We start from the raw sequence: 26,545 nt of genomic DNA on the forward strand, positions 1-26,545 counted from the left end.
TCCCCCTGCTTCCCCAGACTGAGGCCTCCGGCACCACTTTCTACTTCCGCCCTCATGCCCCTTTTGCTTTTTTGCCTGTTTGCCTTTTCTGTACCTTATGTCTGTTTGTGCCTTTGTTTTCCGTTTGCCTCTTTTCGGAAATATTTTGCCTCTTTGTACACCTCTTTATCCCTCTCCCCTTCGAACTGCGCTCACTCTCCTACATACTCTTTTTGCCCAGCTTCACATTCTTGCACTGTGCCTACTTTTGTCACCTTTTTCTCTTTTTTGCTTCTTTCTGACTGTTGTTGCCTCTTTACTCCTCTGGCACCTTTTTTTCCCTTCATTTGTTGCCTTTTTTACTTTTTGCCATTTTCTCCCCTTTGCTGACTGTTTTCTTTCCTCCTTTGCTGACTTCTTTTTCCCCAGTTACACCCCCCACCTGCTCGTCCCAGACCCAAGCCCACAAACTGGCCCCAGGATATCCCGGACCACCTGAATGGCTGACATAGCGTGCACTCGCCAAAGATGAACTCATCAGCGCCCAGCTAGGCGCTAGCACACACGGTCCTCCTCGTACCCACTCCACCAATTGCTTAACCACAGACCTCCATGGCCTGAACGTCAGACGACCTTCTAGACATTGCACCTGAGCTCACTCACTTGCACTCAAGGAATTCTCTTACACCATCTGCTACTTCTCCTGTATGTCCCCCAGACTGCAACTCCTACCCATCCCGTCCTCAGCCTGGGACACAACAGAACCCTGCACATCACCTGCCCCTCCCTGATATACGTCCTCTTTAACAGCCTCTTTCTCATTAGACATGCCATCAAAGTCTGGGACCTCCTGCATGTCCTCTTCCCATAGCTACTCTTTCTGAGTGAAACCTGTCTCAATCCGACTTTGGCCCCTGGCATTGCAGTGGCTTTCCCCTCCCCGACTTCGAGATTACAGTGCAAGTCAGAAACCTCAAACCCAAAGAAGAGCTAGCCATCATCTTCAAAGAAAACATCCATTGCTCAATCATTTTTGCAAACTTCAGGGACCTACTGGAGACCCTGGCCTTCAAGCTTAAGCTCAACTTGCCCAGCAACACCACCCGGGGAGGTACCCTACTCTACAGAACCCCTGACTAAGATCCAACTTTGGAAACACCATCAAACCCTTCATTGCCCCACTGATGCTGAACTTCAGCACCTTTGTCCATCTTGGTGACTTCAACCATCTGGGAGACCTCTCCAACCTGATCAGAAACAACTTCCTGGATAACTTGAACACAATTGGTTTGACCCAACAAGAACCCAGCCCACCTCACTGGACATCTCCATGACCCTATCTTTACCAATTTCTCAAACATCTGGGTGGAAAAGCACACCCCCCCTCACCAGGACCAATCACGTCCTTGTCTGCTCTGACTTTCTCCTACCCCATCAACACAGAACTGCATTCATTAACCCCTTGGGTCCTCATGACGGCTCCACGCCGTCATGAGTCACGGTCGGCGTGTGGTCATGACGGCGTGGAGCCGTCTTGCTGCTGCCGTTCCGCCCACACAGCACTAATTCCCCACCTGTGCAGGCAAATTAGTGAGTGGGGAGGTCATGAGGCACCACGCCGTCATGAGCACACGCCGCCCCTGACTCATGAAAGCGTGGAGCCGCCTTGAGCACCGAAGCGCCAAGCTCAACCCCTAGCCACCTGTGCCGCGGCGGAATTCGCGGCGCAGGGAAGGGGTTAAAACAGCCTTATTCTAATGGAACAAGATCCCAAAGGAGCTCTAGACCACAGAGCTCCAAACAACCCACCCCCTACGCCTTGACGACCTCTTCTGGTCTATCATCATAAACTTCAGTGCCTGGATCACCTCCTGCACAGACACCCTGGCCCTGCTCAATATCAACACCACCCCAAGGACCAGACTACAAGCCAGCTGGTACACAGAAGAACCACGACTATCTAAATGCCATAACAAGCAACTAGAATGCCAATGGAGACACGCACAACATATACAACATAAGCATCTACAGATAAGCCCTCAACTTTACCACTGGCGACTCAGATCCCCAAACTCTCAGCCCTGACTGAACTAATTTAAAACCGTACCAACAATCCTAAAGAAATGTTTACTATAGTGAGGGACTTGACCTCTCCTGCTGCCAACTCCACAACTGTCACCCCATCTCAAGATCTCTGCAACTACTTCAGCAACAACATTAGCACTATATGCAACAAATTTGCTCCCCAGCCGGACCTCTCCACCCTCGCTGCCCTCCAACCTGACAAGGATACCTTGCACACACCTCCATGACCTTCTGGCCCACCATTAAGGGTTTGGCCCCATCAACAACAGACTCACTCGCATACTCAACAACTCGCTCACCACTGGCACCCTCCTGTATGCCTAGAAACACCCACTACACTATCTGTTCTGAAGAAACTATAAGCAGACACAAAGACCCTGGCTAATTACAGACCAACCTCCTTGATTCCCTACCTAGCTAAAGTCTTGGAAAAACTCAAAAAACACTTCAATGATAAACCCCTCCTAGACCCCTCTCAATAGGGATTTTGGCCCAATCACAGCACCAAGACTGCTTTTAAAGCCACCAGGAGGGACATCCAGGTGGTTGTGGATAAAGGAGAGACAGCAGCACTCGTCCTGCTCGACCTCTTAACTGCATTTGAAAAAGTCTCCCACCTGATCCTCATCCAATTCCTCTACGAAACAGACATACATGGACCCAGTGGATCAGCTCCTTCCTCACTGGATGCCCCCAGTTTGTCAGCCTGGCCCCATACCCCTCTTCTGCTGCCAACCTGATCTGTGGAGCCCCCCTGGGATCCTTGCTCAGCCCCATGCTGTTCCATGTCTACACTCTCGAACATCATTCAAGCCCATGGAATCAACATTATTTCGTATGCTAGCGACACCCAACTCATTCTCTCCTGCTCCGACAACACTCCCACTACCTGGTCAAAGTTGCTTTCTGCATGTCTGATGTCTCCTAATGATGAAGGCAATCTGTCTGAAGCCCAGCTCTGACAAGACAGAGGTGTTACTCTTCAGAAAGATACCTTTCTCTGACCTTGGAGTGGTGGCCATCCGACCTAGGACCAACACCCAACCAAACCTGGACCCTAGAGATGGTAGTGGATAATCAACTCACTGACCAGCCAGATTAGTGTGGTCACCTCTATCTGCTTCCGCACCCTCATTCCCCTTTGAAAATGTTTCAAATGGCTACCACTCAACATCCGAAGAACTATCACACAAGCCCTGCTCACCAGGAGGCTGGACTACGGTAACGCACTGTACGTTGACATCACCACTCATCTCACCAAGAGACTCTGGTTCATCCAAAAAACAACTGCTAGATTCACACTGAAACTTCCACCCCACACCATCCTGTCCGCACATCTCAAAAACCTCTATTGGCTCCCAGTTCACACTCACTCTTCAAGTTCGTTCACACAACAGAGCCTTGCACAACGCAGGCCCTGCTTTCCTGAACAACTGCATCAGCTTCCACACCGACCAGAAACCTGCCCATGTACCCTGCATCCGAAGAGCCAGCCAGGTGGTGCGCTTCCTTATACCTGGCCCCTAAAGCCTGGACCAACCTCCCCCTGCACATCAGAGCCCTCAGCTCAGACATTTAATTTCACAGGAAACAGGAAACCTGGCTTTTCCAGTGGGGACCAGCTAGAGCTGCTCCTCCTTCAGGGACCAAGGTACCCTCCCGATGACATGGAACTATACAGATATGCATAACGTAATATAAACAGAGGTCGGGGTGCTGAGCAGTGCAGCTAGGAGAATGACCGAAAAAAGTTAAATAATAAATCAGTACGGACTTGTAAAGACGGCAGGATGCCTCCCAACCTCACTGTAATTGTCTCGGGTATTCTGTAAATTAAGTATGTGAAGAGAATGTATTGATTGATCATTATACGATGCATATAAATGATCATTATACGATGCATATAACCTGTTTGTTGATGACTGTACTTATATGTTCGCTTTGTCTCTACCCTAGACTCTGAAGACTGGTCTTACCATGGTTGGGAAAGTTGTTACTCAGTTGACGGGTACTGTGCCAACAGGAGCCACCGATGAGGATATTGCAGTTCACAGCAACGTCAGACGCAGCCCCTTGATACCAGGAATCATCACAATCATTGACACAGAGACTGTTGGAGAAGGACAGGTAATTACTATTGCAGAAAATGTGACCATGAACAGGGAAGATGGACCAATTGTTATTGACTGCTTGTGGTTTTAGACGAACGATTTGGATATTTAAGCAGTTGAGCACTTGGTTGCACACACTGCAGAGGTGTGTGTTCATGCCACGTTAGAAGTTTGAGTCTCATATTTATCCTAGCCTTTTTAGCTAGGCGAAGTTGAGAAAATGAGTACTCTTATCTTTGAAAACGAAATAACCGTTTTTTCAGCACTGCAAGGCTACAAATCCGTGGCCTTGAAGAACATTCGCAACACAATGCATTATTACTTCGGATCAGACATAAAGGATAACAGTCAACCAGGGACTTACTTTTGTCATGCAGTTCCCCACCTTGGCACACGCGGCCTCAAGCATGTATTACAGAAGGCCCCTTCTGCATACAGCTCTTATATGTCTTACACCCCATTTAACTGTCCTCCCCACAGAAGTGAGAGCCAGGCCACGTGCCCCAGATGACTAAAATAGGTCTAAGCAGTATACTTTATATTGAGGAAGGACTTAGTAACAGGCGTTCTTAAACAGTCTCGAGGTTTTTACTCTCAGGAAGCAATCCCTCCTACCAATAAAATCGGATCGCTTTCGTAACATGTTCTCACCCTGTAGAATGGAGAAAGGGGAAGGCCTGCACTCATGAAAGAACCCCACAGTAGGGAGGAGGTATATTAACAGTTGTAAGAATGCCAATGGGCAGCAATGGTGTATTTGAGGAGTGCATTTTGCATTCCAGTATTTATTAATTGATCCATTAAACAACTGGTGATTGCATAACTCCTGGAGACCTGTCAGACTTGTATAAAGTAGCTTCAGTAATATTAAAAGAAAAGAAGTGGGATATGGATCCTCCTCCAGAGGAATGAGTCCTTTGTAGGCCTGTCCCGCATGGTATGTATAGGCAAGATGTAGGTACAGATGTTGGATGGGTGACCTACAGTTCTCCCACAAAAGTAGGTTGGTTGAAAGGGAGAGAAGAGTGAGTTCACGTTTGCTAAAGCAGATCTCCTAGTACCCGAGTCCATCGATGCAGAAAAAGCATTTTAATCATGTTATTTGCAAAAGATTATTCTTATGGGCATATGGTTTAGTAAACTCCATTATCAGCCTAGTTTGGTTATTGTACTTTCGCTAATCTTAATGAATAGTGTATTTTAACTAACTGGGTGACTAGCTTTCCTTAAGCTGAAAAGATGGAGAAGACTGGGCACTCGGGTTCCCCCTGTGTTTTGGAGCCACTTGCATATGCAATTTAGAAAAAATACTGAGATTGAGGAAATAACATTCTGATGAAGAATATAAAAAGTGTTTGAACCTGTTGAGAGACTTTCAAGTCACAAAATAAACTGGACAAAATATGTTGTAGTTCACCACTGACCCACAAAATGTCTTCTAGATCGTTACATAATAGTGGCATTTACATAATTATCTAAGATTAGATATGGAAAATCGGTGCCCTTTGAGTGTAAGTGTATGGTGACATTCCATGTGTGTTAGTCATGCACTTGAATCATTTCCTATTTTGGTCCCATGTGTGTATTGGAGAAAAAAGCTACACAAAAAATGCCCTCGATAGCTATCGAGAGTGGCTTTTTTTCTATATGTTATGTTTTATCATATCTTTAAATTATTTTGTTAGGCAGGTGTCTGAGAATAAATTAATGAAAATGAATAGCCATTGTGAGTACGTTTCTCAAACTGTATACGAGAATCCGATCTAAGCAGCCATCTCTAAAGGCCACTGCGTCCCAGAAGGGAGTTTCAAGCTACATTCAAACAGGCGTAGACTAATAATTATATGTGAATGCTGTAATTTACGAGAGCCCAATAGGTAGGTTTCTAAGCAAGAATAAGAAGTGTTTTTCATGAAGATTTCACAATTCTTCCCATTTCAGGTGCCCTTCTCCTTTTGTGGCATTTAATTGGTTTTATATTTAATATCATGTATTAGTTTATATAGTGATAAAACTCTCTGGCGGACGCTTCAAAGCGCTTGCTTGGGTGTTGGAAAGGAAGGCTACGAAAGGTCTGATGTTGAAATCATTCCATACTCGGAATCCCAGGGCATGCAGTTTTTTTGCCATTGCAAGTTTGTTGGGTGTGACGTGAAGTACTACAATTGTAAGAACAAGCTGCCCTACACAGTACTTTTACGTTTGCATGCTTTTTTGTGTTTGGTATGTCTATTTTGCCCAGACACCACCCGTATTATGCTCGATATCCTCCTTTTGCTGCTGTAGAGACGGGGATACCCCTGAGGATTTTATGCCATTTATTGTGGACATTTTAACCTCTCAAACCTTTTTATTGAGGCTGTGCTGCCCAATGGCTATGTGTTGTGTTCTTATTCTCCTGTACATTCTAAATGATGTAGCTTAGTGTAGAATCATTCTGTTTCATGTAGAATCCCTTGATGTCATTTAGAATGTATTGTTTTAAATTAGACAGTTGAGATGCCAGATGTCGGTTCAGCTCCTCGACCTTAATAAAGGACTTTGACCAAATTAATTATCCAGTGTCCTTATCACTATCATATTATTTATAAGTGCTCCCAATAGGTGCGGTATGCTGACTTTCCAAGTAAAGTTCAGTCACCCCCTTCCCCCCGAACTGGGTAATCCTTTTCCTCTAACCCAGCTTAGGAGAAGTCTCAGTAAGTGAGTGGTGCAGCTGTGCCCTGAGTGCTACGGTGTGTTTTCATAAAATGGTGGGCGGTGTCCTACAGAAGCAATATGGTCATCACATCCCTCTAGTCCTTATCTTTTAAGCCAACGTCTGGAGGTAATTCTTAGAGCTCGTTCCAACGCAGCTTTCCTGAAAAGATACCCGCTTACCTGACGTACATGCAAGCAGCTACATGTATGTTCAGAGTAGAGAAGGAGCTCTCCAGAATTCACATTCAATTTCACAGCCACCCAACAAGTAGATATGGGGCTGGAGAAAGCCACACAAGTATTCTGATTTTAATTGGCAGGTACCCAAACATTAAGCATGGTAACAAAATATAATGGGCAGTGTGTAGGCTACCACAAACTGGAAATGAATGCTGGAGCATCTCTCAGACTCTGTGGCACTTCCTCTGTCTATTCCCTTTTCTTTATACATTTTTGAAATATTTTGCTAACCATTTCGCTCGCTAAGACTGAGGCAATGATTTCATTTTGGGCGGATGCCATGGAGATGGAGTAAATGATTCTGTCCATGTATCAGAAGGAACACCCGTCTAATTCATAAATGACCACCAAGCAGGCAGTAATTTATAAAAGCCATGTTTATGACCAAGCAGTTGCCTATGAACTCTTTATGAACGATTTATAAAAGCATTGCCAGAAACCACTGTTGTAGCGGTTCCTGGCAATGCATTTTGCTCTATTCTGCGGGACTGTGTTGACAGGACGTACCCCTGTAGCACAGAGTATTCTCTTTATGAAAAGAAAATTCCCAAACAGGATATTTGTAGCATGTGTTAACCGTAGATGCATATGCTTAGCATACTCTTGCCATCCAGTGTTGGGATCGGACGTTGTATGTTGATTTTATTCATAAGTCTTTCCAGTCTCGAGGTGTAGTGACTCCTCCTATATTCTGTATTGCACATGGGCATCAGCTCCTTTGTTAGATTGTTTTTCTCCACCATTGGGTTCGAACGTGTACTTCGGAGCTCCGGGATCGAAGCTTCGACGCAGTTTCACTGACCCTTCGGTGACTAAAATACATCACCTATCAACAGAGACGTGCAAGAAAAACGGCAGATTACTAATTTCTTCCGCACAATGCCTGCCTGGCTTCCAGCTTGGTTCGACTTCTACGATTCTCCATCCACTTCCTTCACTCAATGCATGGAAAACACGGCTTTCTGCTTCTGTCCCAAATGCCATGTGAAGTACTCAAGGCAAAATCACCATCTGGCCTGCAACCTCTACCTGTCTCCGGAACACATCGAAGAATTGCGTGAAGCCTGCTTGGCCTTCTGGTCGAAGAAGACTCTTCGTTTTGAAAAGAAGGGAAAGACTCTTCAACAATGATGTGAGAGGTGGTGGGCACACACCACGATGCAAGCACAGCGAGTGGAAGACGCCTCCGATATCTTCGGGGACCAGCAAACAAAACCAGAAGAACGCAACACTGACAGAGAAGTGGATTCCCAAGGCGCTTTGATGGACGTCCCCATTCTTCTTGCCAGCAGCGAAGGGCCTAACTCCGACTAGGAATAGAAGAGGCCCAACATTGCTGTGACAGGGCACATGAGTACTGTTGCAAACACAGGCTTACTGAACCCCCCTGTCCTCGAGCCATGGAGGTTTCCCCTCACAAGGCAAAGGAGCAGACAGTCGTCTGACTGCCCAAACAAACCTTAAAGGCAACCGAAGTGACTCAGGCACTGACTTCTTCTTCAAAGTCGAAGCCAGTTTTGGTCTGCCTTCGAAAAAACATACATAAACGGCAAAGAAATCTTCGGAGCCATACACTGGGCCCTAGAAACCCAGAGCATCTTCCAACTTGAGGATGCTGTCGGCGCCGAAAATACCATTGGCTCCAAAAACCCGATCAGACACCAGGTCGTCATCAGCGTCGAAAACCCCCTTGCCTCAAAAACATTCTCTCATTTAAGACTTTGATGATATCTAAGACAAAATCGGCTCCAAAAACACTGCAAGCCTACATAGACCTCAAGTAATTGCCTGCTCAGCATAATTTGTCCAAGCTACAAGAACAGCTCGATGCCAGGCAAATGATTCTGGCCACAAACCCAGATAGGCAAGGTGGTTACCAAATCACCAAACCCAAGCGAACATTTGAGGAGGAGATTATTGGACCTCACCCACAGAAGCCCCAAGGTAAAACACATAGGGACAGGGGCACCAGTTCCATGGATTCCCCTACAGAACCTCCAACCCCTTGACCACCTACTCTTCTGGTTCTACCTACACCTCCATCTCCTACTCTTCCGCCATCCACACCTCCACCTTTAGCTGCCTCCCCACAATGTTCCCCTCGTGTTCATCCACAGGGGTCACCCACTAACCCTTCACTAAGGGAACTCAGCATAGGGGAAAATATAGACCCCCCTAATACACTCCATATTTACCAGGTACACACTATGATCCTGAAACACGTAATGCACTTTAGCAGCTTATTTTATATATAAGAAGATTAGGCTAAGGAATTTTTTCAGCACTTTATTTCACTGATTTTTCACCCTTGTGCAATAATAATGAAATATGTCATTTCGTATGGTTTTCAGAAGATATTTATTAAATTCAAATCTTGACAGACTTAATATTTCGAACTACTAACTAAAATTGAACTGCTCACATGTATTTAAATCACTCTGTTTGGAATGTACTGTTTTTTTTCGACTTTAGAACTATGTAAACTGTATATTATGATTAAAATGCTTTTATGGTCTATTTTAACGTACCGAATAAAGCTGATTTGATGATGATGAACCATGGAATGGATATAATGTCGACTCACGAGGATATCCAGATCCTCATCTGTACCCCTCAAAACCATTCCCACCTGGCGACACCACCACATATTATGAGGTACTGCGCAGGGCTGCAGAATATTATAAAGATGATATGCACATACTAGAGGATGATGACGATTTCCTTGTAGAGACACTATCAAAGACACAATGCACCGTCCAATTCTTACCCATGCTAAAGGGCATGCTTAAACCCACAATGAAGATATTTCAACTTGTCAAACCAAGTGTCTTAATGCCTAGGATTAATGCAAAAAAATATAAACCCTCTCCAACTGGTCCAACATATGTGAAGGCACATGTCCCCCCTGATTCTCTTTTATTACTTACGGCGAGAAAACGAGCCAACTCTTAAGGGACAGGTGATGCTTCTCCTACAGAGAAGGAGAGCAAGAAATGTGATGCTGCAGGTAAACGAGTTGTGTTGAAGGCGGCAAACGGCCTTTAAATCGTCAACTCAGTAGACTTCCTCTCAAAGTACAATAGAGCACAGTGGGATAAAACGCAGGAATTATTACAACACTTTCCTGACCAATGTAACAAAGAGAAACAGAACTAGTTAAAGGGGGGAAATAATCTCTAAAACAACAATCAAGTGTGCTTTAGACAGGGATAACACTAGTGCTAGGGAAGTTAATACTAGCATCATAATAAGCCACCACACATGGCTAAGGGTATAAGGGTTTAAACCCGATGCCCAGAAGTATATCCTCATTTTACCTTTTGACGGAGAACAATTCTTTGGCCCACAAATGGACAAAATGCTAGAAAAGATGAAAAAGAACACCAACACTGCCAAAGCCATGGGTGCCCTACAAACATGCCAACAAAGTGGGTCCTTTCGAGGGGTCAGTACAGAGAAGCATCCAAGGCAACTACCTCTACGGAGACAGGTACCTTTCAAAAGAAGCAAAGCCCCTATCAATCCAAGGTTGTGAGAGGGTGATAGCGAAGAGCACAATACAGAGGCGATACCAACGAGCGTCTCCACCCGATATCCACCTGGGACACAAACAATGTCAAGGGAACACTTAACACCCCTACAAGAGGAAGTCAAAGCTCTGCTTCAAAAGGGGGCCATAGAGCCGGTCCCAAAGCAATACCAGGAAAACGGAGTGTGCTTACTGTTTTTCCTCATTCCAAAGAAAGACGGCATGGTCTGTATTAGACCTAAGGCCACTCAACAAGTACATTTTGTCGGAGCACTCCATATGGTTACACTTCAAGAAGTTGTACTGCTGCAGCAAGTACACTTCATGACAGCCATAGACTTTAAAGACACCCATTTTCACGTATGAATACACCCAGCCAATCAAAGCTACCTTGTTAGGTCTCGGCCTGCGTAGGCTGCGCTTGCGCAGTCTCGCCGGCGAGAGCTTATGTTTCTCACTGTGGGACTTGAACCCGCCCCTCTTCTCCATTGACTGGCTTCCTAAACGGAGGTCAGCCATTGGAGGAGAGGGGCGTCTGTCCGTTTAAGCCCGTGTTTTTGGGATTGAGGGGCGTGTTTCTGTAGGTTATTTCTCTCCTCTTCCCATTGGCTGGAATTTTACATTCCAGCCAATGGGAAGAGGAGAGAACAAAAACACGCCCCTTAATCCCGAAAATGACAGTGGTTTCTCCGAGGCATTTCTGCTTGGCCTCGGAGAAACATGGAGGTCCTTTCACCCTTGTTTCCGTTTTCTTCTCAGAAAGGCAGAGTTCATGCTTCCCCTCAGACACCCAGGGCTGGTGAGAGACAGGCGGAGATAAGGCCTGAGGGTGTTTGCTCATCGACACATCCAGCGGGAACCAGGCCCGCCGCAGCGGTTAAGGCAGGGTCTGTGTGCATGACACACCGGGGGCTGGGGCAGGCACACCAGCAGCTCCGGCACGGGGGCGCGCGAGCAGCAGCCAGTCGGAGAGGAACGGCGCACGGACGGCTCGAGGCTCCCGGCTGCAGGCGAGGAGGTGAAAAGTCCAGCAAAGAAGCCTTGGAGTACCCCAGCCGTCAGGAGTCTCCCTAATAAGCCCGGCCGGAGACGGGAGCCTCCCGGTGCCACCCGCGTGAGGCAGGAGCCTCCCCTGGCATCACAAGGCTGAGGCAGGAGTCTCCCGTCATAGCAGTCTGTGACAGGCATCCCAAAAGCAGTATCACCACTGAGGGGAGAGTCTCACCGCAGGTACGAGTCAGAGGCAGGAACCTCCACTCCGACCGCTCTGAGGCAGGAGCCTCCACTCTGAGGCAGGAGCCTCCACTCTGAGGCAGGAGTCTCCCGACAAATTTGAGGCAGGAGCCTCCACTCCGGTCAATCGGAGGCAGGAGCCTCCCTCTCCCAGTTTATTTAAGCTAGAGTCGGCCTCCGAGGGAAGGTGCTGCTCTGCTCGTCCACAGGCACCTGACCCCGCGCATGGGGAATCTGTGCGTGCCGCAGGGCCCCCGGGACCTGCGGGGCTCCTTCACCAGGAAGAACTTCCTGCAGGGCAAAGAGTGAGTAGACCCCCTTCAACCACCCCTCGTAATTTACCCACGTGGACTGCGCCTTCGACCCCCTAACCTGCGTCGCCCTGCCGGTGCAATTTATTCGATTAATGGGCCGACCTGTCCGTGCTTGAGCTTGAGTATCTGCCCAGGCCCAGCCACGCTGCTGTGTTTTTAATGTGACAGTACGAATATCCCTGGGTGCTGCTGCTATGCTCTGCAAGGATGCATCGGCATCTTTAGTGGGACTTCACTATCTATTCTCATCAATGCTACCGCTATGCTTTGAAGGAATGCTGCCAAGGCGGAACATACCTATAATGGCAGAGTGCCTGCACTTCTCAGCTGGGCTGGCATACGTTAGCAGGACAAGGGTGGCACTTCTCTTTTGGGCCGCTATCCTTCCAATGGCGTGTTGTGGACACTGCATAGAAGGGATCTTGCACTTTCAAGAGGAGATGGCTGGTATTTCGGGTGGACTGTTACACCTTGAACAGGACAGTACGATAAGGCGTACACATGGCTGCTATACCCTTTAATGCATAGTACTGGCACTTAAAAGAGCTGCTGCTCATTTCAGTAGGACAAGGTGGGCACTTTTTAGCTGGGTTGCTATACCTTAAACAGAACAGTACCATACTTTACCAACATGGCTTCTATACCTTAGTTGGGCAGCACCAATGCTTTTCCTTTTCCTGCCTTGCCCCTCCCCCTTCGACAGAGCAGGCTCAGCTGCCACTGCTGTCCACAGCCAGCTCGGGCAACGTGATTCCCCCCTCCCCGCCGTACATCGACGACCACAACCTCCGAGGTAAGGCCGCCCTCCTCCTTCTCCAGCCCGCGTGCAGACCAGAGGAACCTCCCATCCTACGATAGCCTACTTCTCGCACTCCCCACTTGAGAGCTGGGCGGAGAGCCTGCCTCGGTGAATCCCGCAGCACTGCCTGCCTGCAGAAGCTGCCCATTGTGTGTGTCCGGGCTTTGTACTCGTCCAGAAATATGGCAGAAAAGGGCTTTAATAGGGCGGCGTTCCTGTAATCTTGTACTCAGCGGTCAAGCCTACAGATAGGGATATTGAGCAGCCCTTGAGAAAGCATTAGTCATCGGTGTATTTGTATCGGTTTGCATCAGTTCTTTGTATTCACCGCTTCTAAAGAGGGAGCCGACCAGCGATGAAGGGAGACCGGCCGCGCAACAGACAGAGACTCCCCCTCCCCCCCCCCCCCGCACCCCCCCCCCCCCCGAGCCGGTAAGTTTTCTTGCCTCTGTTCCCTGGCTGTGCTCGTCTTTTCTTGCCTCTGTTCCCTGGCTGTGCTCGTCTTTTCTTGCCTCTGTTCCCTGGCTGTGCTAGTCTTTTCTTGCGTCTGTTCCCTAGCTGTTCTAGTCTTTTCTTACCTCTGTTCCCTAGCTGTGCTCGATTGTGTGTGTGGCTCTCTCTGCGTGTATGTGTGTGTGTGGCTCTCTCTGTGTGTATGTGTGTGTGTGGCTCTCTCTGTGTGTATGTGTGTGTGGGGCTCTCTCTGTGTGTATGTGTGTGTGTGGCTCTCTCTGTGTGTTTGTGTGTGTGTGGCTCTCAATCAATCAATCAATCAATTATAAAATTTGTATAGCGCGCTACTCACCCGTGAGGGTCTCAAGGCGCTGAGGGAGGGGGTAGGGGGGGGGGGGGGGGGCGCTACTGCTCGAACAGCCATGTCTTGAGTAATTTCCTGAAGGAGAGGTGATCCTGGGTCAGCCGTAGGTGAGTGGGGAGGGAGTTCCATGTCTTGGCTGCCAGGTAGGAGAAGGATCTTCCTCCGACTGTGGATTTCCGATTTCTTGGGACGGAGGCGAGGGCGAGGCTGGCGGATCGGAGTTGGCGGGTGGGTGTGTAAAAGGTGAGGCGGCTGTTGAGGTACTTCGGGCCCAAGTCGTGGAGAGCCTTGTGTGCGTGGGTGAGGAGTCTGAACGTGATCCTCTTGTTGACGGGGAGCCAGTGCAGGTCTTTCAGGTGGGCGGAGATGTGGCTGCGGCGCGGGATGTCCAGGATGAGTCGTGCTGAGGCGTTCTGGATGCGCTGGAGTCTTTTCTGGAGTTTGGCCGTGGTTCCAGCGTAGAGGGTGTTTTCATAGTCCAGACGGCTGGTGACGAGGGCCTGGGTGACCGTCTTCCTGGTTTCGGTGGGGATCCATCGGAAGATCTTTCGGAGCATGCGCACGGTGTTGAAGCAGGATGATGAGACTGCGTTCACTTGCTTGGTCATCGCAAGGGAGGAGTCCAGGATGACGCCCAGGTTGCGTGCGTGGTCCGCTGGTTTGGGTGCGCTGCCAAGGGCAGGCGGCTACCATGAGTCGTCCCAGGCGCAGGGCGATGATCCCAGGATGAGGACTTCCGTCTTGTCTGAGTTCAGTTTCAGGCGGCTGTTCTTCATCCATTCGGCGACATCTTTCATCCCTTCGTGCAGGCTGGTTCTGGCGGTGGCGGGGTCGTTGGTGAGGGAGAGGATCAGCTGGGTGTCGTCGGCCTAGGAGATGATGTTGAGGTTGTGTTTGCTTGCGATGGCTGCGAGAGGGCTCATGTAGACGTTGAAGAGGGTTGGGCTGAGTGATGATCCTTGTGGTGCGCCGCAGATCACTTTGGTGGCCTCGGATCTGAACGGGGGGAGGCGGACTCTCTGGGTTCTTCCGGCGAGGAACGAGATGATCCACTCCAGTGCCTTCTCTTGGGCTCCGATGTTGCTGAGGGCGCTGCACTAGGGTGCCGTGGCAGACAGTGTCGAACGCTGCAGAGAGGTCCAGGAGGATGAGGGCCGCTGTTTCCCCGTTATCGAGCAGGGATCTGATGTCGTCAGTGGCTGCGATAAGGGCGGTCTTGGTGCTGTGGTTGGCTCGGAAACCGGACTGCGAGGGGTCGAGGGATCCGTTCGTCTCGAGGAAGGCGGCAAGCTGTCTGTTGACGGTCTTCTTGATGACTTTGGCGGGAAAAGGGAGGAGCGAGATGGGGCGGTAGTTCTTGAGGTCGGTGGGGTCTGGTGTTGGTTTCTTCAGGAGGGAGCTGAGCTCGGCGTGCTTCCAGGTCTCCGGGAAGGTGGCGGTGTTGAAGGAGGTGTTGATGATGTCCCGGAGTTGGGGTGCGATGATGGAGTCGGCCTTGTTGAAGACATGGTGGGGGCAGGGGTCGGTTGGTGATCCGGAGTGGATGGTGTTCATCGTGCGGGTGGTATCTTCGGTGCTGATCAGGGTCCAGGCGCAGAGGGTGGTGGTGGGGGTCGTTGGTTCGGTGGTTGGGTGCGTGGTAGGTGCGCCGAAGCTGTTGTGTATATCGGCGATCTTGTGGTGGAAGAACGAGGCGAGTGAGTCGCAGAGGTCTTGCGAGGGGGTGATGTCGTTGTTTCCGGCGCTGGGGTTGGAGAGCTCTTTGACAATGCTGAAGAGTTCCTTGCTGTTGTGGGCGTTGTTGTCCAGTCGTTCTGTGAATGCTGTCTTCTTGGTGGTGCGGATCAGCTGGTGGTGTTTGCGGGTGGCGTGCTTGAGGGCAGTCATGTTGTCTGTGGTCTGGTCGTGACGCCAGGCTTTCTCGAGGGTGCAGCAGTTCTTCTTGGAGTTCTTGAGTTCGTCGGTGAACCAGGAGGTTTTCTTGCTGCCGGGTCTGCTGGGAGGGTTCTTCAGTGGTGCGAGGTCATTTGCGCAGTTGGTGAGCCACTGTGTGAGGTTGCTGGCTGCTTCGTTAGGGTCCGTTGTGCTGGCGGGAGGGTTCTGGCGGAGGGAGGTGATGAGCTGCTCGGTGGGGATCTTGCTCCAGCTCCTGCGAGGAATCTGTTGTGGGTGGTGGTGGGTCGTTGTTCTTCTGAAGCTGAAGTGGATGTAACTGTGGTCAGTCCAGTGGAGTCCGGTGGAGTGGCTGAAGGAGATGTGCTTGCTGGAGGTGAAGACGTGTATGCTCAGGATGCATGGATGCCATAACTTTAGGTTCACTGGAATTTTCGGTCAGTGCACTCTGACACGTTGGAGTGTGTAGTTGAGGTCATAGGTTTCTAGGATCAAAGAAAGGGCCTGTGTGTTATGAAGGTGTCTAGCGTTGTTATGGGCTCTAGCAAGATGTCATATGGTTCCTAATGTTGGGAGACGTGGTTAGAAAATTCCAAAAATGTTTTAAAATTGTGCTCAAGAGTACTCTTTTGTGTTACAATGTTATAAGTACAGAGGGCAGTATTTTAAACGCGCACAGTTTGATGCAGCCAGGTACATTCATGAGTAGAATGCGGTGCCGATTGCAGAATGTATCAGCATACTTAATTCATGTGTTAATAAATCGTAGACAGTTGTGATGTTTTTTTTTTATATGTAACCTAGGAATGGTTTAGATAACTCAAGAGGGAAACCTATGGATGTGCCTAGCTTGGTTTTTGCACTCAAACATTTGTTGTGGTAGTAAGACTAGATGGGATTAATAAACGGCCCAAACCATTGGTAATTATATTACTTGATCTAATCACGTTGCCAAGTATGTTAGGTTACCATGCGTGCAGTAACCTCTGTCCATGGTACTCTCTCTCCATGGTGTCCCACAGTACTGGCGCTCTCAGGTGCGTAGCTGAGTGACTCACCTTTAGCATTTCATTTACTCATGCGTTCAGAGCAGTAGTAAGAGTGTCATTTATTAGTACCATTAGGCTGGCTGTGTCTGTGTGTGTGTGTGGTTCTGTCTGTGTGTGTGTGTGTGTGTGGTTCTGTCTGTGTGTGTGGTTCTGTGTGTGTGTGTGGCTCTGTTTGTGTGTGTTTGTGGCTCTGTCTGTGTGTGTGAATGGCTCTGTCTGTGTGCGTGGCTCTGTCTGTGTGCCTGTAGCTATGTGTGTGTGGGTGCGTGTGGCTCTGTGTGTGTGGGTGCAAATGCAATAGGTCTTGCATTTGCGAGAGATTAAGCTATTGGCATTGTAAATGACAATGCCTTTTATTTGTATGTTTTAAAAACAAAAATAATGTCATGAGCAATGTCAATAGCTCTAACTTTAACAAAGACTGAATTGTAAATGCTTGTTTTTAAATAAGTGGCCAACATGATCAGTTCAAAGTGTTGCCATTCAGAGTAACTACTACCCCAAGAGTATTCACAAAATGTCTTGCAGTAGTAGCCACTCATCTCAGAAAGGGGCGCACAAACGTGTTTCCTTAGCTAGACGATTGGATGATTAAGAGTGCAAGCAAACAACGTCTGCAGGACACTCTGAAGGTAATCAACCTTTTACACAGCCTGAGTTTCACGCTCATTGTTACAAAATGTCACCAATTGCCCTCACAGATGCAGCCGTTCCTTGCCAGAACCCTTGGCCATCTCAGGAAAAGGCTTATCCCAGTCCTGCAAGAGTACAAAAGATTCAGTTTACCTTGCCTCTTTTTCAACCACATAGTCACATCACAGTCAAAACAGTGATGAGCCTTATAGCGGTATGATGGTCTACATGTACCTTCATAGTACCACACTCACAACTGCGCATGCACCCCCTACAGCATTGTTTACAGTCACAATGGTGTCATACACAAGGGCACCTACGAGATCTAGTGTTGATAGGGCCAGCAACCCATCGCTCTCTGCAGTGGTGGAACAGCAACTATCTGTTGTAGGGTCAGCCCTTCAGAGCCCCTGTTCCACAAGTAACCATTACAACAGATTCATCCTTACACTTTTGGGGGGCACTCATGCAACATCTCATAGTGCGAGGGCAGCAGTCCCCAATATAAAGGTGTCTGCAAATCGATCACCTAGAGCTTCTTTTGATTCAATTAGCTCTCAAGGCTTTTCAACAACATCTTTACTACAAAGTGGTTCTAGTCTGCAACGACAACATCACCGCCACATGTTACATACAAAAGAGAGAGGCACTCACTCCATACAGCTGTTGTATGCAGTGAAGTGCATATTGCATTGGACCATACATCACAACATCCACCACCTAGCAGAATACCTACCAGGGGTGGACAAAGACTTCGCAGGGGTATGCTCAGCAGAATACAACACTACTCCAATTAGACTTTCAACGGTGGAGAACCCTGGAAATAGATCGTTTTGCCACACAACCGAACTTGAAATGCCAAAACTTCACCTCAGGTTTCCCCACCCTCAGTCAAGGCTCTATGGATCAACTGGTCAGGGATTTATTTATTCATTTGAAAAGTTTTATAGAGTGCGAACAAGACCCAATAGGGTATCAGAGCGCTGTACAGAGTTAGCACCAGCAAGTATACAAAACATAAACCAGGTAAGTTACAATCTGTGGGAAAACATTCAAAATTAAAGAGTAAAGTGTTTCAGAGGTCCCATAGAGAGCTCATAGTAAAACATCATACAATAGAAACTACCAATATGTGCGATGTGCCACAAAGAGTTTAAGCAGAAATAAGGAACTAACAGAATCAAAACAGTCCAATGCAGTTAAAGGAGCTATCTAGGACTTGAACAAAAAGAGGGCAAACACATATAATGGAATATCAGTGAAAATAATACAATGTTTTTGTTCTTGACAAAACACACGAGCATGATCAATGTAAGTAAGTAAATTTATTGTGTATGGTTAATCAAAACCTTTACAATATTGATACAATTAAAAAATTGTTCGAACTGGTGTGGAGTAAAAGTACATTTACATTCTATAATGACCTTATTATTTTTTTAAAAAAGCAATATTGCTGTTCTGAGCCATTCATTACACTTCAGACCTTCAATTTGGAGCAGATTGTCTCCATTTTTTCAGTTTTCGATATTAAGGTGCTCGCCTTCTGTAAGAATCTGGTGGCCCTACAAGCTGTCTGCAGCTGGTGACTGTTCAGTGCTAACATGACAGCGGGCCGACATGATCTGATTTGAAATAAACGAAATATGTACAATAGATAGTAGCGTCTCAAATTGGTCAAAGATGGACAAATGCACAAAATGTGAATCAACGTTTCATCTGATTGGCCACAGAGTATGCAGAGTGATGTCGGCCATATTTGCTTCCATGCAGGGATCTGATCTTTTGAAACATAAGTTCCCAGCCGTATTCTTAGAAGCATTTGTTGGGTGGAAGCAGTTATGTGGGTGACTAAATAAGGTTGCGGGGCACATCTCTCGTACGTGGCGAGCACCATCCGGCCGTGTTTTTTCTTTGCTAGCGTGGCTTTGTCTGTCATCCAGGATTTTTATTGTGCTGCTCCGTTTGCTACTTTTTTTAAAGCCGCGAAGGTGGAGTTGGTGTTCCATGCCTCTTGCATGTTAAGGTTTGTCAGTGCTTCTTCAAATGCTGATTTCCATGCATTAATTGCATGTGTTTGGTTGTTAATTTCAGTCCAACAAAAACCCATCAGCGTGTCCTCTTGAGCTGCTCTTAATTTCCAACACATTTTCAGTATGGCAGCTTGTCCAACTGGGTGCTGATTTAGTAACCCAAATTCAAGGCATACTTGCGCTTGTGATGCAAACCTTCGAATCCGAAAGATGTATTTGAACAGCTCTGACTGTTGTTGATTCAGAAAGTTAGCGTCTTTGCCTCTATATAACTCAGAACCATACGTAAGGGATGGTAGAAACTTTGCCGCAATCACCTTCAGTAGGTATGCGCTGGATGGACATTTCAGTTTTGTTTTTAGTAAATTTAGAGCAAACCGTAGTTTGTTAGACTGGGCTTTTCTGTACTGTAGATGGTCTTTTAATGCCCACCTTGAGTCGACGAGTACTCCCAGCGTTGCTCTATGGTGTTGCCTGCAATGTGCCATTTGAATGATTGCCGCCCTGGCCGAGATGCGAAGCAGACGATCTTCGTTTTGTTATAGTTAAATTGCAACCCATGTGCGCTGATGTATTCGTGCAACCTTGTGATGGAACGTTGTAGACCCAAAGGGGTCTGGCTGCAAAGTACGATATCATCTGCGTATTGTATGGTCCTTATTTTATGGTGAGCTAACTTTGGAGGGTCACTTTGTATCTCCAAGATACACTTATCAAGGTCCGCGATGAAGATGTTGAAGAAGGTAGGGGCCAATACGCATCCCTGCTTAAGACCGACGTGGGTGGGGATCAATGTGTTAACATTCGGTCATTAGTAGCCTTTTGACCAGTTTTTTTAGGATGTCGTGGATGGACTGGATCTTATATTGCATGGCAGGGAGTTCCAGATTCTCGGAGCAAGACCAGTGAACGCACGGTTGTATGATTTTTTCTTTTTGAATCTTGGAGGTTTCAAATGAAGGGTCGATGTTCTTCTGAGCCCGATAGCTCAAGTTTATTTGCAAGTTAGTATGGCATATTGTGGTGAATGGCTTTATGCGTCAGACAAGCTACCTTGAGTCATATTCTCGCTTCAATGGATAACCAATTTAGCTGCAGCAAGTCGGGTGAAATGTGATCAAATTTCCTCGAGCCCGTTAAAAGTCTGACTGATGCATTCAAGGTTGCTCTGAGTGGGGCCAAGCTAGCTTTGGGAAGTCCTGCTAGGGTCATCAGCCCATATTCCAGTCTAGGGATAATCAGAGATTGAACTGCCAGCCTGAGCTCTTCGGGGGTAGGAATGGTTTGATTTTCTTCAGTATGTTGAGTTGGAAATTGGCACCCCTAGTTGTAGCACTGATGTGAGCTTGCATATTTAGTTGTTTATACAAGGTGATACCTAAGGATTTGGCAGAGTCTACAACATGAGGTGTACAGTTCAGAGCAGTTAGATGTTTAATCCAGTCAAGCGTAGGAGCGGAATGATTAGGTGGAATGATCAAAAGAAATTCAGTTTTTAGCGTTTTTAGTAGGAGATGGTTCTGAGCTAACCATTGTTGAGTTTGGGCTAGTGCAGCATTAAAAGTTTTTATGTCCTCTTGCGAGGAGATCTTCAGGTACAATTGTGTATCATCCGCATACATGTGGTATTGAATGTTTGCTCTGTTCAAAATGACTGCCAGAGGCTCCCTAAACAGGTTAAAGAGAGTGGGTGATAGTGCAGAACCTTGGGGCACTCCAATCAGGACAGGAGTATTGGCTGCAAGGGCATAATTAACTTTGACCCTTTGCGTGCGGTTGTGAGGGAAGGAGGCTGACCAGTTTAGTCCCGGGCCCAAAAATCCCATCCTACGGTGTAGGAGATCGATCAGGTTTTCATGTTTTATGGTATCGAAGGCTGAGGACAAGTCAAGAAGGATCAGGAGACAAGCGACATTTTGGTCAAGGGCTCTCAAGGCGTCATCAACAATGTGAGTTAGTGCTGTTTCAGTGCTGTGCCCTGCTCTGAACCCTGATGGATGAGGATGCAGGAGTTGATGTGTCTCAATGTGTTTGCAGGGCTGCGAATGTACACATTTTCCAAGCACTTTAGGTAGAGTCATACTGCTGGTGATAGGTCGAAAATTGTTTGGATCGGATAGGTCCGCGTTGGGCTTTTTTCGGAATGGGAGTAACATGCCCAACTTTTAGGCAGTCCGGAATCTTTCCCTGTAAGAGGGATTCATGAATGATCCCAGACCAACGGGCGAGAAAGGCTGGGATTAAATCTTCATAGAGCTTGGAGGGTAGAGGATCACCATAGTGGTTGGAGGGCTTGATGGATGCCATGTTGCGGAGAATCTCAGAGCGGTCTGTTAGGAGAAAACTGCTCCAAGAAACATTGTTTTTGAGAGAGCAGCCCAAAGGTGAGTATATTGACAGGGATTCTGCCACCTCCCTTATTCCTGCAGGCGGTATAATTGATAACAAGGTTGGAGTGGCAGGTGATAGCTCCAGCTCTATTTTCCTTGTTTTGTTAGCGACGTGAGCTGTGAAATCATCGCCACTAGGGAGCAGGGGTAACAGAGTAGAGCTCTGGGTAGAAGATTGGTTAGATTGTTCCTTAATGATTCGAAAGGTTTTTCGGTCTATTTTTGGCTCCATTCCACTGAGTTCTGAAGTGTTCGATTTTAGCCAAGCGAATGTGTTTATTGTAGACTCTTCTCACTTTCCTCAATTGAGATAACTTAGTGGTGGAAGGAAAGTTTCTCCAGATTCTCTCAGAGTATCTTAGATTGCGCCATTCCTCATTTAGGCTCGTTTAGGGCGCTATTAAACAATGGCTTCGAATGTTTAACTCTGATCCTTTTGAGCTGTGTCAGAGCAATAAATTCAAGAATGTTAGAGAAAGTATTAAAATAAAATGCAGAAAGATCATCAAGGTAGGTCAAATTTGGGGGGGGTTGAAGTCTATTTTTGGTGATAGAAGTTCTGTTTTTTTTTTACAGATTTATTGTAAAAATAAAGTATCACTGAAATACACAGCTGTACACCAACAACTCTGGGGCCGGCGGATAATAAAAACATGGCACAGCGTTATCGCCCACATCCCGGATCAGCGATCATAAATAGTGCACGAGAATGATAACAAACAGAGAGATGTCAACACAACCTGCCGCAGTCAGGACCACTACCTTTTACATCAATGTTTAACCATGGAACCCTAATCCGGTTGCCAATATATACCTGTTCCCTCCTTCGGAATGTCTCCAGTGCCATCAAATTGCCCATCCATACCAACTAAGCCAATATATATTTGTGAGCTCAACTATTTGCCCTGCAGGTTGTGTGTGTCCTAGTTCGTGAAAGTGCAAAATCCCCTATGTTGTGGGGGTGTTAGTCTCTGCTGCGGCCTCTGTCGTTGCTCCATCAGTTAAACGCACTCTTTTACTATTCAAGTATTTTGTGTATAGCCCTAGAAGTTCTTCGGTCAGCTCCGCGGGGGAAGCAGTTCGCTGAATTTCTCAGATTGCGTGCAACAATAGAGGACATCGTGTGACCACTGTCACTGTAGGTAAGGGGCCCCTCATCCAGCACATTGCCACCCTACGTTTCGCCATCAGTAGGCCCATGTCCACCAATCTGCGGGCCGCTTTCGGTACTGTTTTAGAATACCCCAGCAGTGCCATGGCTGGGTCAGGAGCAATCTCAAAGCCGACTATGGTACTTAATTCCCGAAATACCTTATCCCAATACTGAAAGAAGCCCGGGCAGCCCACGCCAAGTGTATGAAATCCACCGCTGGGGAGTGACATCTATCACAGGTCGCCTCCTCTTTCAGCCCATATCTCTGCAATCTCTCTGGTATATAATACACTCTATTAATGTGTTTGAAATGTATAAGTCTGTGTTTGCTGTGCAGTGATACGCGTTTTGTGTTGTTGCATTAATAAGACCACAAGCATCGTCTGTTGTCATGTCCAGATCGCGCTGCCAGGCCAGCCTGGCCTTAGTGTATGGATTAGCTCTGTGAGACATTGATAACTTGTATATGTTGGAGACCAGCTTGTGGGGAGACTTGGTTTTGATAAGATACGAGATCTTGTACCTCAGGGGGTTCGCCCACGTCTAGCCCCAAGTGTTGCTGTAGCGCCCTGCACACTCTGTGGAACTGAAAGGGTTGAAGTAAAGCAGGAGCATCTGTGGTGACTGTGGCTTCGTCCCACGCTTTTACGACACCATCTGCAAACAGGTCTCCCGCTTTGTGTATGCCCAGCGCTTGCATCGCTCGCACAACCCCTCTGTCCCTACAGGGGGCTAGTCATACCATCCAATCTATTTCCGGGGAGTATAATAGTGCCCCCGCTTGGTTCTGTAACAGGCTGTGCCATGCGTGTCGAGTTGAGTGAGTCCAGTATACCTGTCCTACGATTGACCGGCTCTAGAATAACAGCTGGGAGAGGGAGAGAACCAGCTAAAAGCTTTTCGAGCCGGAGATATGGTGTGTTATCCACGCCGTGTACCCAACTATGTGCTTGCGCTCCCTGTGCCGCTCTATAATATAACTCAAGGTCGGGTGTACCTAATCCACCCAGGTGGTATGGCAGGGTAAGCACTCGCCATTGCACCCGTTCCTGCTTGCCTGCCCAAGCCAATCTTATTAGTGACTTATTAATTCTGGCAAAGAAAGAGCGTGGTAGTACTATCGGAATATTTACAAATAAGAAAAAAAACCTGGGCAGCACCACCATCTTCATGATTGAGACCCAGCCAGTTAGAGATAATGGCAGTCCGATCCAGGTTTCAATGTCGTCCTCTAGTTTCGCTACAGCGGTACCATAGTTCTTGCGGAACACAATTTCAGAGTCTGTGTGTAATCTGATGCCAAGGTACCTAACTGAGTCATCGGACCATTGCAGTGGGTACTCCATCTCGAATTTCGCAGTAGCCGGTGTGAGCGGGAAGGCTATGGATTTTGTCCAATTGACCCGTAACCCAGATAGAGCACCAAAGTGCACCATCTCTCTGAGGATCGCGGAGAGATTGTTTTCTGGGTCCCTCACATATAACAATGTGTCTTCCGCGTATGTAGAGACCACGATCTCATAGGTAGGAAACCTGACACCTCTGTGTCCATGGTTTTCTCTAAGCGTGCATGCCAAGGGTTCAGCGATTAGGGCGTATAACGTCGGCGACAAGGGGCATCCCTGCCGAGTTCCCCTGGAGATAGAAATGGCCCCAGTAATAAGATTCCCCTGCCGAATGCGTGCTGAGGGGGCTTTGTACAACACCCATATCATAGGAGCACATAGCTCCTATGAAAACCTTTAAGACCCGCCCGACGAAAAATCAGGAGGTGTGGTTTTCAGAGGACCTGAGATCCATGAAGCGTAGAACAAGAAAATTAGAGAAAACCTGGCGTAGATCTCATCTGGAGTCAGATAAATTGGAGTATCAGAGGGCATTAAAATCATATCACAAAGCTATTCGAACAGCTCGTAAACATCATATTACCTCACAGTTAGAGGCGGTAGGAAATGCGCCGAGGATGCTTTACCAAATACTGAACTCCTTCCTGAAGCCGGCAGCATGTGAGAGTGTCGACACTTCATCTCAACAACTTTGTAATGATATTTCCTGCTTCTTTACGAACAAGATTGAAACCATCTATGAGAAGATTCATGCCTCCATTGCTTCCATTGGACATGTTACTCTTCCCACTGTTGTCCCAGCGAGTAAAAAGATCATCGCTTCTACTCTGTCGAACTTTTCTAACATCACCCTTGCTGAAGTGGAGGGACTCAATACAACTATAAAGAGTGGGAGTCCTATAGACCAGCTTCCACCGAGAGTGATGGTTTCAGTGAGGAGCATATTAGCTCCAGAAATACAAAGTTTGGTCAACCTCTCCTTGGACACAGGCTGTGTCCCACTGGAGTGGAAGAGAGCCCAAGTGCGACCCATCCGCAAGAACACCGCCACTGCATGGGCTGACATGACCAATCTGAGACCCATTTCCCTTTTACCATTCATGGGAAAGCTCATAGAAAAGCACGTCAATAAGCACTTGTCCAATCACCTTGGACATACTGGTGCCCTAGATCCATCTCAGTCGGGCTTTAGACCAAAATACAGTACGGAAACAGCATTGCTGTCGATTACCGATGATCTACGCATGCTCCAGGACAAAGGAACATCAGCTGTCCTGGTGCTGCTAGATTATCGGCAGCTTTTGACACCATCTCACATGAGATTTTGGTCGAGCGGCTGACTGGGAGTGGACTAGGGGGCATGGCACTGGCTTGGCTAAAGAGCTTTCTTTCGGATCGGACCCAATGTGTCACCATGGGCGATTTCCGATCCGAGGAGACCAGGATTACTAAGGGGGTGCCACAGGGCTCCTGTTTGAGCCCTACATTATTCAACATCTATGTGGCCCCCCTGGCTAATATCCTGAGAGCCTTTGGTTTTTGCCCAGTGTCATATGCTGACGATACCCAGCTGCTCTTTCCCTTTGACCATCTTACTCCAGAGGTATTACATTCTTTCTCTGAGGGGATGCGAGCAGTTTCCCAGTGGATGTCTTTGAATATGTTGCAGTGCAATGTTTCAAAGACAGAGGTTATGCTTTTCGGTGAGGCTAAGATCTGCTGGGCTCCTGACTGGTGGCCTTTAGATCTAGGCCCAGTCCCCGAGCCTAAGCAGATAGTCAAGAACCTAGGGGTAAGTCTGGAACAAGAACTCAGCTTGAAGCAGCATGTTACCAACATTGTTGGATCTTGCTTTCGGACCATTGGATTGCTGCGCAGAGTTTTTCCATTGCTTCCAGACACCATCAGAAAGACCCTGGTCCAGGCGTTGGTTATCAGCCGTCTCGACTATTGTAATGGTCTCTTGCTGTCAGCTAATGAGGAGGATCTGGATAGGTTACAGGTTGTGCAGAACACCGCAGCCAGGTTGGTTCTAAATGCCCCTCCGAGAACACCTTCAAAACCTCTACTTGCCAGGCTTCATTGGCTTTCCATCCGTCAGAGAGTTGTTTTTAAGATCTGTTGTACGGTCCACAAAGGACTTCATGGTTTGGGTCCCTCCTATCTGGCAGACAAGTTTGTGCCGTATGTTCCTTCTCGTGCTCTACGGTCCAGTGACCAAATGCTTCTCACGATTCCTAGGAT

The 26,545-nt window shown here is 47.5% G+C and overlaps 1 protein-coding gene across 2 annotated transcripts in view; it reads left to right on the forward strand.

Moving 5' to 3' along the window:
- Positions 1-26,545, forward strand: part of BCAS3 (BCAS3 microtubule associated cell migration factor) — a 3,998,327-nt gene that overhangs the window by 1,193,450 nt on the left and 2,778,332 nt on the right. For both annotated transcript variants that reach the window (XM_086954924.1, XM_086954923.1), the window contains exon 12: positions 4,021-4,191. In XM_086954924.1, the coding sequence (XP_086811050.1) occupies positions 4,021-4,191 (171 nt within the window). The remainder of the gene's footprint in view (positions 1-4,020; positions 4,192-26,545) is intronic.

This window comes from Lissotriton vulgaris, chromosome 2_1 (genome assembly GCF_964263255.1).
Source record: "Lissotriton vulgaris chromosome 2_1, aLisVul1.2, whole genome shotgun sequence".
NCBI lineage: Eukaryota > Metazoa > Chordata > Amphibia > Caudata > Salamandridae > Lissotriton > Lissotriton vulgaris.